Here is a 14,329-nt window from a genome sequence, read left to right on the forward strand (position 1 = left end):
CCAGCCAAGACTGATCACACCGTGTGATCGTACGCTTCAGGGACCAGCCAAGACTGATCACACCGGTGTGATCGTACGCTTCAGGGACCAGCCAAGACTGATCACACCGGTGTGATCGTACGCTTCAGGGACCAGCCAAGACTGATCACACCGGTGTTATCGTACGCTTCAGGGACCAGCCAAGACTGATCACACCGGTGTTATCGTACGCTTCAGGGACCAGCCAAGACTGATCACACCGGTGTTATCGTACGCTTCAGGGACCAGCCAAGACTGATCACACCGGTGTTATCGTACGCTTCAGGGACCAGCCAAGACTGATCACACCGGTGTGATCATACGTGTCAAAGGGTTAAAGTGCGGTCACATTAACGTTGCTCTGTGATTTTTTTTTTTTTTTTACCTGTGAAATCCAGTCATTTCAATAGGAATCTACGTGATCGGGACTTTTTTGTGAGGGCGAACGATTTCCCCACATAGATTTGGCAGCTGGTTCAAGTTGGTCACACAAATACGCCATGCTCCGCTTCATACATCGCTTACACATCATACATCGCTAATAGACAATGGACCTTTTTTGGCCTGCAAAATTATTTTTCTAATTTGACTGCACCTTTAGAGATGGTAGTGTTTTTGTTTTGTTTTTTTTGCTTCTTGAGTAGTTTTATGATTTTAATGGCATTTGCCAAATAGTTTTATGTATGTGTATTGTATTTGTTGTTAATCACTTCTATCTATCCCACAGCCCTTTGGTGTGAACCAGCCTGGCCCGTATGTCATGTACACATCGGTGGACTCGAACGGTTATCTGAAGAACGCGTCTGGTGAGTACACGGCTCAGAAAAGATTAACACTAGATGGGAAAGGCATCACACATATCTCTTTGCCCAGAATATCCTGCCTCAGTAAGGTAAGATAAGTCAACCTCAGCACACTACAGTTATCTGTCCTGACTAGTTCACTACTTTTTATGGATCAGACTAAACTAGACTAGAATGAGTTTGAATAAACTAATAAAAAACTTTATCTTGGCCTCACTTTATACTGGTGTTAATTATAAAATCTGCTCTGGCATGGTAAATTGTGTGAAGGATGCACATAAATGCTCTGGAGAATTGCCCTTTTTTCACTCAAAAAAAATAGATTGACATTTGTTAGTGAGAAATCTTAATTTTTAAGAAAAAATTTTAGGTTTATGTGGAAATGAGGAGTTATATAAATGTGTTTCTTGCCTGGAAACAATATTATGACACTTGATTGCTGTGAAGCCAGTAAATGCAGCCACTATAGAGAATGTTGGAGTTATATATCATATATATATATTATTTTTTATTTTGTTATGTATTATTCATTAACATCTAATTATTGGTGTTTTAAGTCAAATGTATTTAAATATATTTACATTTAAATAAATTGTTATATTAGAATCCAATTCTATTAGTTTCTGTCATGTAGCAGGTCATTTACAGCATTATGAAAAGACATTGTCTTTGATTAATTTCTGTCCATTGTCACACCATGTTCCATAGACAATGGATGATATATAATATTGTTTTCCAATATAGAGCAAACTAGAGATTCTGTAACTAAGCACACATCGGTATGACGCTTGAGTTGCCTTGTTTCTTGATTGCTTAGTATTTTATATATGAGTGTCTCGTATGTTTTTTTGGCCCTTGAGGATATCTGATTGACCAAGTTCAAGATCATCCGTTCCACCTTTCTAAGAGCAGATAAGATTAAATTCCTCGCGGCATTGACAGAACTCCATCACTTTGGTGTAAATGGCTGTTTTCCTGAACTCTCTTTTGAAATACATCACTGACCTTGAGTTCTCAGTGGAAGCATTACATAAACAGAATGAATGTTTCTCTTATGTTGTGGTTCTGTGTGTGTGCCTCCACTGGGCCACATGCATGTCTGCGCGCGTGTGTGTGTGTGTGTGTGTGTGTGGACTGTGCTAAAGATCCTCAGCAGTACAGAGAGTGGGATGTGACAGAGCTATCAAAAAAGATAAATGACTAAATGGCTAAAAGGACAAACATTATCCTCGGATTACTGGAAATAATGGATTTTAGGGAACTTGTGTGCTCCATGCTTGTAGAAGAAACTAATTAATTAAAAAAAAATTATGTCCTGCTTTTAAAAGCTGGACCAGAGTTTCTGAACTTGTCTTTGAGTTCTGTCCAATCAAATTATAGCCCTTCTTCCACTAGCCAGGAAGCCACAAGGATTTCTGTTATATGAAATATCTCCACTTTCTCTCATTGTCCTCTTTATCTTTGTTCTTTCCTCTCTAATGTGAAGAGAGATTCATTAGGGATAAAAGACACCTCTATACGCAGACAGAACATTTATAAATGTTTATTGTCATTGTGTCCTGAAAAAAAAACAGTCTCAGAGTTAAATGGTATATGCTGACATAGTGGTCTATAATGAAATGTCACTGTAATAATGTTCTTGATTTGTCTTGTTGTACACCTGCTGAAGCAGAATACAAATGAGCAGAAGTGTTTGGCTGTGTTTGCTTCATAATAGTCGCTGAGTATGAAATTCAGTATGAATCTCTGGCTTCACCTGGTGTGTGTCAGGTTTGTTTTGATGTTCAGGTCAGGTGCTAATGTGTTTCACAGAACTGTTTATCTGTCTATTAGGAATTTGCTCTATATCTGTGTCTGTCTGCCGTTTATCATGTATGTATGTATGTCTGTCTATCGGTTGTCATTCTGTCTGTCTGTCTGTCTATCTATCTATCAGTGGTGTGTGGTGGTGTTCTGAAATAAGGCAGCAAAGTCCTCAAAGAGGAGGGATTTATCGCATGAACCAATCACAGCCGAAAATAACTAGTCGTATCCAATCAAATCGCGATGGAGGCATTGCCTCCTCTCACTCGACTTATCCCCATTCATTCTCAATTACCCCCTACCAAACTCACCGCACGCTCTGTTATAATGGTTATGTTAAAACTCAGTGGGCTCAGGGGAGGCGAGAGAGAAGTGATGTAACCTTACCTGCTGGTGTCGCAGACTTTCTTTAGAAAAATGAGTGATTTATACACTTTTTATTGTTACATTTTGTAATATTGGTGTTGTTTTATTTTTGTGCTACATATTTTTTTCTCATCCAATATAGACACTGCCTACCTTGCCTCCTCGGAGAAAACGCCCCTACTATCTATCGTTCTATCTATCTGATGTTCTAGCTCTCTGTCATTCTGTCTGTCATTCTATCTACGTTCTATCATTCTATCTAGGCTACTTTATCGGTTTATGTCCATCTATTGTTTTATTTCCATGTATCATTTTATGTCCATGTCTTTATATGTCCATTTTTCATTCTGCCTGCCTTGTCTGTCATTCTGTCGATTGTTCTGTCTTTCTTTCTATTGTTCTATCTGTCATTCTATGTATCTGTTGTTCTTTCTAACATTCTGGTTTCTTTGCCTTTGTATCATTCTATGTAGGGCTGCACGATTAATCGAATGCCATTGTCATGCTTATCTTGTCAGTAAAGCCGGTTCTGTGATTAGTAGTAAATCTCCAGCACGTGCTTTCAGGTGGAGCAGCGTTTACTACACAGAGCCATAGTTCACTGACAAACTACGCAATATCGCGTTCATAATCGCAGACGATTTAATCGCGCAATTATGAAATCGAAGAAATCGTTCTGCAATTATGAAAGCTGTTTGCGTAGCTTGTCAGTGAACTACGGCTCTGTGTAGTAAATGCTGCTCCATCTGAAAGCACGTGAAAATGTCACATTTAATAACATGTTTTTACTCCAAACTCACTTCATAACGTCAGTCGAGTGTTTGAAATAAATTCTTCTGTGAGATGATGTGGCTTCTTACACAGAATAAGGCACACAACATATTTCATAATATTCTTAGCAGTGATAAAGGCTATGTCGATTAGCACTGCATTATTATATACTTTATTATAATAAAAATTATAATAAGACGAACTCTGATAAACCATATATTGTCGTAGTCGTGTGTTTATTAGTCACGTTGAATTAATGAAAGCAGTTAAATCTTCTGTTTATTCAGCAACCGTTATAGGCATTTCCTGGGTTTCTTCTGCAAAGCGTATTTGGAGTTTCAGCGTGAGAGCGCCCTCTGGCCTTCGAGTGGAGATTTACTACTGGTCACAGAACCGTGCTTCACTGAAAGATACGCATGACAATCGCAGCTTCTGTCGAATCGCGATCTCGATTCCATTTCGGTGCAGCCCTACCATCACGTGCTTTCAGATGGAGCAGCATTTACTACACAGAGCTGTAGTTCACTGACAAGATGCGCATGACAATCACAGCTTTTGCCTAATCGCAGTTGCAATTTAATTTTGATTAATCGTGCAGCCCTAATTTCTATGTATGTGTGGTTCTATCTAGCTGTCGGTCTATCTGTCTTTCCTCCACACACAGTTTACCATGTGAAGAGTTGAGGAGTGACAGGAAGTTGATGGTATTCTCACAGAAAACACAGAGGAATAGATAAATAAAAGCAATCGCCATTTCAGCACAGAAACTGTTAGTAGAGCTTAGTGACACTGTGGCCCATCATCCCTCTGTGCTCTGATGCTGAACTTCTAACTACAGTTCTGTGATAAATGTCCTGCTGTAATTGGAGAGATTGTGGCAGGGTTTCTGGGGTCAGCTGAAGGACAGTAATGGGGTGGATGTTGTACGCGGAGTGGAGAACAGGCCAGGTTGTATTAGGGCCCTTATTCCCTCAGGCTCTCATTGGCCAGTAATGAAACACAGCACAGCAAGACTTATTGCACATTTAGACTCGAGCTCAGGACATGGGGACGGCGGTATTTCTGCTGCTGTCTGCACTTGCTCTCCCTCTCTCTATTTGAGGACAAAGTAACTGAAGACAAAGTAAGTAACTGAAGTAACCACAGATCCCATGAAGGCAACATTGTTCATGTACTGTCCTAATAACAGTTTAAAATAAGTAGAAAAATACCATTCTCTGAAAGTTAGTTTAACTGGAAGAAGGACAGTAATGGGGTGTATGTTGTACGCGGAGTGGAGAACAGGTCATGTTGTATTAGGGCCCTTATTCCCTCAGGCTCTCATTGGCCAGTAATGAAACACAGCACAGCAAGACTTATTGCACATTTAGACTCGAGCTCAGGACATGGGGACGGCGGTATTTCTGCTGCTGTCTGCACTTGCTCTCCCTCTCTCTATTTGAGGACAAAGTAACTGAAGACAAAGTAAGTAACTGAAGTAACCACAGATCCCATGAAGGCAACATTGTTCATGTACTGTCCTAATAACAGTTTAAAATAAGTAGAAAAATACCATTCTCTGAAAGTTAGTTTAACTGGAACACTGAAAATATCTCACTTTTAAATCAGCTTGAGTTATCTTGCTATTAAATTATCTGAACCGAACAGAGTTGACTAAACCAAACAAATTACACTGTTTTCTCAATTGGCTTAAATGAGGAGCAACCTACAGTATCTAAACTAACATCTCTTCCAGCAAGAAAAAATTCTTTAGATCAATCACAAACTAATTAGGACTGTGCCTCAACCTGTGACAAATTCATTAGTCTATCAATTAAAAATGCGTTGTGTACCATCACAAATTAAAATATTTTAATACAAAAACTATATCACGCAAAATATACTGTATGTGTATTAAATTTAGCATCAACTCTAATTAATGACTGCATTTATTTTCTTCTTTTTAATTATTTTGTTATGTGTGAGTGGGAATTTATGTTGAATATTTGTATAGCCTGTAGTTAAATGTGCATTTGTAGGGAGTCGAGTGGGGGGCATCCTCTCCAATCGTATCTGAGGTGCTTCATAAGGTACCTCAGAAGGTTCTGTTGTCATGCTTGTATAATTGGACTGACCCTTTCAGTACTAAGCTAATGAATGAGAGCTGTAAGTAAACAGAGAATGTGAGCAGAAAAAGGTGAAGTATGGAGGCAGACACAAGAGGAGGGAGAGGGGAGGCTGACACAGAACGAGGAGAAGAAGATGCAGATCAATATGGGGCTTGAGACTGTTCTCATTAATTAGCCAAATGAATGTGCTGTATAATGAACAGCCCCTCTGAATCATCACAGTGAGGAACACACAGTCACACTGTTACATGTCTTACACACTCATATCCAGGCACAGATGGAATCTGCTAACTTTTCAGCATTCTTTCCATTGAATTTGAGAAGGAATGTCTGCAGAGTTCTGCAGACTGATTTTAAACTTGGTCAAATATGTTAAACGGAGCTGAGATTTCTACTCTCTTTTTGGTAGCTGTCATTTTAATGACATTTAAATCAGCCAAATTCAAAAGGTTTAATTCACATTGTGACTCAATTAAAACAGTAACACTGTAGATTAGGGAACACTATTCTATATTAACTAGTTGCTTATTAGCATGCATATTACTAGCTTTTTTGGTTGTTTATTAGTATTATAAAGCACATAATAGTGCCTTATTCTGCATGACCATATTCTAGATCCCTTAACCCTACACCATTCCTAAACATGACTACTACAGCAACTACCTTACACAGATACATACGGGAGCGTTTGAATGCCGCGTCTATCAGCGGATCCCTAATATATCTGCTCATAGACGGATCCACTGCACTGATAGACGCGCCTTTTAAATGCTCCCATGTGTATCTGTGTAAGCGCTCAGTGAAGAGCGTGAAGCGATGATCATTGTAGCCAATCACAGACATGTCTGTTGAACGCGTGAACACAATGGCCAATCAGAGGTGTTTAGGAATCCTCTCAACAGTGCTCAAAACGCTAGCGGGAAATGCTGGTATCATCACATTTTTCAGACTGGTACTGAAGTCTGAACTTTTGACAACCCTAGTTCCAGATGGTGTGTGTTCTTCCTCTTGAATTATTATTAGGAATGTGTTTTTGTTCATTCTTACCTGAACTTCTGTTAATTTTGAGTTCATTCTCACCTGTACTTGTGAACCTATTTCTATTTCTGCTATTAATTGCTCTTGTGGGTCCGCATTGCACTTGCTGCACCTTCGGTGCTTGGCCTTGTATCGCTGCTTGCAGCTATATTCTAAAGTGTTACCATTAAAACTGTAATTACATGTTTTTATCAACAAAAAAATATTAATTGAAATTGAAATAAGTTTCCTCACAAACCTCTAATAATGAATGTTACATGTAGCTGTGCCTTTATTTAGTTTGAAGAAGTAGAATTTTTCATTTTTTTACTTCTAGTCTTGTTTTACTAATTCATTTTCATGCTGAAGAAATAATAAAATCACTAGTATCTATATTTTTATTTGAGAAGTGCTGCTGTCATTAAAGGACACGTCAAATATAAGACTGATTGATTTTTCTGTTAAACTTTTTTTTATTCAAATTGTTCACTTAATACTCTTTGTAATGTAAAATAAATCTTCAATTTTAAAATGAAAAGACAAGAAAAAAGTTAAATAGAAACAGTTTTGGTCTAAGAGTTTTAGACCCCACTGAATTTAAAAAGAGAAGATTGAACTTGGTGAATGAATTACACAGTTCTGTGTGGGCTTGCTTATATCCAAAATGACAATAATCTTATTGTACAAGTCTAATCTTCCTCTCTCTCTCTTCCTCCTCATTCACACTCTCATATATGTGCCGTGCCGTGCCTGCAGCTGGAGTGAGAGGTACGATTGGTATTGATCACAGCTTTTGGCCCTCTCTGAATCTCCCAGAGCAAATGTAGACCTCACCCATTCACAGGCCAACAAAATTATCCCCTTTCCTGCTGGCTTTTTTAGGGCTGGACAATAATTCAATATCAATATGTATCGCGATATACTTTTTTTCAATAACGGTGATATGATTTTTAAACACATTTCCGATATTTCGATATACATTACCAGTGTTTCCCATACATTGATTTATTTGTGGCGTTTGACTTCGTTGAATAAACATGAGCACTGCACGTTTCAAAATCTATATCGTGATATAAATTTTGGCCATATCGTCCAGCCCTAGGCTTTTTCCAATATCTCCTGTCATCAGAAAACACTCAGCTTTTAAATCACACAGCCTTAAAATATGAGTAGACTCGCTTATGCTGACCACAAGTATATATATCTTTATGATCGTGATCTGGACCATCATGGTGATGGAGCAAAAGAAGGGATCTCTGCTGGTGTTAGCACGTCTCTGTCTCTGGTTATCACTCCAATCCATCAAAATCACAAAAAGAGCACATTCACATTCATCACATATACTGTATTGTCTGCTTCCTCTCCATGAAGAGCGATAGAGAGAATGACTGTGATAATGACCTTTGTTGGAGCCTTTTTTTCTCGGTAATTGATCTGAACACTGCCTTTTTCTGCTAGGACAGCTTGAAGTCCTTTCATTATGTTCAGTGCACATATGTAGAGAGAGAGAGACGCATCTGACCTAATGCAGTTATTTCTTCTATAATTACCACTCTTGATAGCTCTCTTTCTGTCTTGCTCTTACAAGATTCAAAGCAGCTCTATGGTGTGATAAACAGGACTATATGTTGGCCAAGCATTAGTAATCATTACAAATACACACACAATAGATGTCAATGACAACATAACTTGTATCAAATACTTACTTATATCAACGTAACTTTGAATATTACATTTTAGAGTCACAAGGAAAAGTAGTTTACATGCATGATGTCTTGTTTCAGTGGTTGCCATTTTTCTAATGGCAAGATGTTGCACATTTTCCAACTTCCTGAGGCTTCACACTGCAAATATGATTCACTTGGATTGCAAATTATTTGTGTTGGTTTCTCATTTTCTACCTTTTCTGTTTATACTGGTTACATAGAATGTGTGTTCATATATTTGGACTATCATTCGGCTCTGCAAAAAATATTTTGGATTGTATGCGCTGCTCTCTAGGTCTCTTGGTAGGTTTGGACTTAATTAATGAAGGGTCTGTTTGTCACTTTTGGTTTAGGTGGGTTTGGGATTCAATGGCCTCTTAAGATTTATTAAAAAAAAACTAATGCTCATTTAAAAACACCGATATTTTAGTAGCAGTGTTAAATGTGATTTTTAGCGAGTTTCAAAATAGATATCCATTTCCATACTGTACATCATCACGAAAAATAAATAAATTAATAATAATAATAATAATAATTTAGTTTTTTATAGAAAAATTCATAATTATGCATAATTTATCATCAACCAAAAAGGTGTAGGGTAAAGCCAGCTTATTTTGCCTTCCCTTTTTGCATGACAGTCATCATAATGTTGTGATGCCTAAATTAAAATTCAATTTAATTTGATTAATTGTAGTTTTGGTTTTGTTTGAATTTATTTAGACACAATAATATTGATTTGTATATATATCTTTTATATACTGTATATTTATTGTTATTGTAATATCAGTGAGTCGTTACTTTGTTCTTTATGGTTTGTGGAATTGGTCTTTTTAAACATTTTGTTTTTAGCTACTATTGGGTCGTTGCTGGGGAACAGTATTTACATATAATGTGCACACAGAATACTTTTGACCTCCAAATGTAGAAAGGCCTATTCACACCAAGTCCCCTCATGAAATCTGCATGACGACTTTATTTTTATTTTTTTTTTACATCTTTTTGAATTCCTGCCTGCCAAGTCAAAAATATTGTGCTAAAATATCAATCTGTTCTTTCTTTTCAGAAAATCATTCATGTATTCATACTTGTGGTGAGATTGACTACAATTTGACATTGGACTCTATGAATTCTGGTTACAAAATACTGCGAACATTGCCTTTTTGTGTCATTTAGTCGGTCCAGGTTCTTTCTTTTCCCCTCTCTCCGCACTGGATGTCATTCTGGCTTTGAGTGGCCATATTTTCGCTCTTCTGTTTTCTGTGACAGTAGCATGATAAAATGGAAAATGCTGCTGGGGGCCTCTGGAGACTCCACTTATCTCCCTCAGAGCAGACACGTGTCGCTACGCACAAATCAGTGTCTGGATCAAGCCACCATTTTGGCTCTGTGGCTCGGCGAGCGGCTGTTCCTCTCTAACCTCTCTAATCCCTCAGTCCCAGGCAGCATCACCACCATTTGTTCCTTTTATCGTTCCACAAGCGCCCAATCGACAGGGCAAAGAATGGTTTCTATAGCGACGCTAGACCCAAGATCATTTAACAAACAGGTTTCCTTGGGGAGATGATCTGGACTGTTGGGTTTAGGCTGAGAGTGTTTGTGTGGACACTAGACACTAGACACTAGAATCTGCTTTCAGTCTTTGTTTATTTTTATTTGCAGTATATGTTGTTTTCTTTCCATGAAGTATGTATTGTGGCTAGCAGGTACATTTTTTAAAGTTAGAGACGGATACACTTGTAAACCATTTCTACTTTTTCCCACTCGCTAGTGCTTTCCACCTGCCTGTTGTTTGTCAAATTGAAGCTATTTTCTCTCTCTCTCTTTGCATTAGAGTACATCCTCTACCAAAATGGTCCTACAGTTGTAGTTAGAGAGAATATGTGCCCTTGCACTTGTGCGGACTGTGGTTGAGTGAGCGTGTGAGTAGGTGTGTGTGTGTAGGAGGCGAGCTACAGCTCTATTAGCTCGTCTTGCACCTCAGCTTGTTCTCGGCTAGCTGAATTTCAATCCTTTTTGTGGATGCTGTCGCTCATATGTGGGTTACAGATCAACTGTATGTGTATGTGTATGTGTGTGCATGTACATGTGGTTTCCCTACTACACCAAACCCTCAGCTAAACAACATTAAGGGGTTTTCAAACTGGGGTCCAGGGACCCTCAGTGGGCCACAAAGGTGCCAGGGGGTCCGTGGAAGATTTGAGACAACTGAAGAAGACTTTTCCAGATGTATTTAATGTATTTGTTAACTTTTTTTATTAAATATGTTTAAAGGGGTCATATGATGCGATTTCAAATTTTCCTTTCTCTTTGGAGTGTTACAAGCTCTTGGTGCATAAAGAAGATCTGTAAAGTTGCAAAGACTAGACGAAGCGGAGTCCAGCCCGGGGTCGTCAAATGTGGTTGCCACAAGTCTGCCAACTCTAGCCCGCTGTGTGTTTCGTTGTGAAAGCGAAACTACTTTGTTTGGCCTTCCAAAAGAGGACACGACTAGAAATCAGTGATTAAGTTGTATTTACAACACTGTTCCAGAACGGTTTAACCCAAATATTCCGATGTGTCCAGCGCATATTATGGAGGACCGTTTCCTGATCCTGGTAGAGTAGACTACAATGCCGGCTGTTCTGACTCAAAGACTGTAAGTACATTTTTTATATTTTATATTTGCCACTGATGATTCAAACACGAGTTTTGAGCAGTGTAGAGTAGGCTTGTTGTTTGTCATTTTTCCTAATACAAACGCAGACATGGTTTTATGTTTACGCGGCGCGATGCAACTAGGCTTGTTGTTTGTCATTTCTCCGATCACAAATGCAGACATGGTTTTATGTTTACGCGGCACGATGCAACGCAATGCGTAAAAAGACAGTATAAGTCATTAGATTCCGTAATTATGTCCCCACTGGCTGCAACAAATGCCTCGTTTATAATGGGTTTTAATGTTTATGTCTCGTCGCTCCGGCCGGACAGGGCATCACAGTATGGTAAGGGGCGTAACATTTCCGTCACACGCTTGAGGTGTGTGATTCGGCCAATCACAACGCACTGGATAGCTGGCCAATCAGAGCACACCTCGCTTTTCAGACCGATGAGCTTTGTAAAAATCGATGCATTTCAGAAAGGCGGGGCATAGAGGAGAAACAATAATGTACAGTATGTGGAAAATAATGTGTTTTTTGAACCTTAAACCGCATAACACTTTTCATTACACCAAATAAACAAAATAATGTTCTTTTTAGCAGCATCATATGACCCCTTTAACACAATAATTGATATTGATTATGAAATGTTCTGTACAAATATTAATTGAACTAATCGATGGAATTAATTAAAATGTTGCTCTTTAGATTTATACACTGCTGTTCAAAAGTTTGGGGTATCTTTTTTCCTTTTTTTTGAAAGAAATTAATACTTTTATTCAGCAAGGATGTATTAGCCAAAAGTGACAGTAAAGACATTTATCATTTATATAATTTCTATTTCAAATAAAAGCTGTTCTTTTGAACGTTCTATTCATCAGAGAATCCTGAAAAACATTCTACAGTTTCCACAAAAATATTAAACAGCACAACTGTTTCAACATTCACAATAATAAGAATCATTTCTTGAGCACCGAATCAGCATATTAATGATAATGATTTCTGAAGGATCATGTGATGCTGAAGACTAAAATAACATATGGAAATTCAGATCTGCCATCACAGGAATGCATTACATTATAAATATATCTTAAAATAGAAAACCGTTATCTTTATTTTATTTATTTATTGTGTGTGTGTGCGTGTGCGTGTGCGTGCGTGCGTGCGTGCGTGCGTGTGTGTGTACATACTGTATTTTTGGTCAAATAAATGCAGCCTTGATGAGCATGCGACATGATGATCTATTAAAGGAATGTGTAGGCCTAAATAGTTTTATCATTTATTAAGAAATGTCCTTCATTAAAGAAAACCAGTGAAACTCATCTCATTATGGGCTTAGAAAGTTTGACTGATTGCAATACACAAACATGTTCTGTTCTGTAAATGATAATAGAAGATATAGATCGAAATACCAACATTGTGTACTTCACTACTAGAGCAAGACTATAAAATATCATTCTTGGCTTTGCTTGTTTTATTTTATATTAGCTAAGGATCTGTTCCTGGTCAGAGAGACTCGCTCTACATTTTCCATCAGTCCATCTAATTGATCCTCAGACTGCATCCAGAATTCCAGTACTGCTATTATGTGCCAAAGGGAAGTTATTAGGAGACCCTTGTTCTCTGTCTCTCTCTCTTTACTCTCTGATGCATAATGGGAAATCAGCTTATACACATCTAATTGTTCTTCTCTTTAATGGCATCATGAAGTCAGACACATGACACATGAGCAATGGACTGACCTTTCCCTGGTTGGGGACTGTGTGTGTACTTGCTTCAGAAGGACACACATAAAGTGCTCCATCAGTTAGTTCAAATTTAGTTCAGGTGTCAGAAACCAATTAGCTGATTATACTGTATTTGTGTGCTTTTCACAGTTTGGACTATTAAAAATCTAGACAGCATGGTGAGGGAGAAGCATTTGTGCTTAAAAGAAGCCTTGTGTTATGTTTAGTTCTGTGTTAAGGTCTGCACTCATATTATTGTGTGTCAGATTTGCTCAGTGCTCAAATGCTTTCACAGTCCTTGTTTTGTAAAAAGTCAATCTTCAGAGAAAGCCCAGGGTCACTGTAGCCAGTGTTAATATTCTTTCATTTTACTTAAAGGGATAGTACACTAATAAAAGAAAGTTCTGTCATTATTTACTTGCTCCCATCATGTTTTTTAAACCTTTATGCTGTTATTTCCACAAAAGATGAAATCTTAAGCTCCTTTTTTCTGTACAACAGCAGTTTATAGTGAAAACATCAGGAATTCCTGAGCAAACCATTCTGCTGATTGATCTGATTCGTTAATCAAACTTACCCAATTCACAAATTCTGCTTCAACTCTGACTTAAACAGTTCAGCTCACTTATTGGTAAATAATGACTTATTAATTTATATTGAAACAATAATACACTACTGTTTGGAAGTTTGGAGTCAGTAAGATTTTTTTAATGTCTGACACTTTCAGGTGCAGAATAATTTTTTCATAAGTGACAGATACTCCCATGAATAGTGTTTTGTTACACTGGCATCAGTAACCAAAAACACCCAAAGAAAGAAAATTGTAAATGCCATCATTTATTCACCCTTGTTTCAAACCTGTCTTTCTTTCTTCTGTAGAACATAAAAGAAGGTATTCTGAAGGTTTCTGAAGAGTTTTGGTGACCATTGACTTCTATTGTATGGACAAAAAAAAAAAAACATTTTTCAAAAATATCTTCTTTTGTGTTCCACAGAAGAAATAAAGTCACACAGGTTTGAATCGACGTGAGGGTCATGACAGATTTTCATTTTTTGGTTACCTACCATTTTAAAGCAATTGTAGCATGTAAAATATTATGCAGTATTCTGCAGTAGTTTGTTGAGGTTGATTTAAAGTTCATGAGGATCTATGCCGGAGCCCTTCATATGCTGAGATCTCTTATTATAATAAGCCTTATTTATGGATGACACTAATGGCAGCTATTACTTCTGTTTTCTCCTCTTTCATCTTCTCCTCCCCCTCCCTTACCTGTTCATGTCCTGTTTCATACCTTACACTTCCCTCCCCCTCACACTCGGCTGTTCCCTTTCACCTCTCACTCCTCCTTCCTCAATCCCACTCTCTCCCTCTAT

At 37.9% G+C, this 14,329-nt stretch overlaps 1 protein-coding gene across 1 annotated transcript in view; it reads left to right on the forward strand.

Moving 5' to 3' along the window:
* The window catches only part of LOC107701234 (T-cell immunomodulatory protein-like), a 134,528-nt gene that overhangs the window by 108,434 nt on the left and 11,765 nt on the right, over positions 1 to 14,329 (forward strand). Inside the window, exon 14 of the mRNA XM_016503194.1 lies at positions 746 to 910. Coding sequence (XP_016358680.1) covers positions 746 to 910 — 165 coding nt within the window. The remainder of the gene's footprint in view (positions 1 to 745; positions 911 to 14,329) is intronic.

Source organism: Sinocyclocheilus anshuiensis, unplaced genomic scaffold (assembly GCF_001515605.1).
Source record: "Sinocyclocheilus anshuiensis isolate Anshui unplaced genomic scaffold, SAMN03320099.WGS_v1.1 scaffold1966, whole genome shotgun sequence".
In the NCBI taxonomy this organism is placed as follows: Eukaryota; Metazoa; Chordata; class Actinopteri; order Cypriniformes; family Cyprinidae; genus Sinocyclocheilus; species Sinocyclocheilus anshuiensis.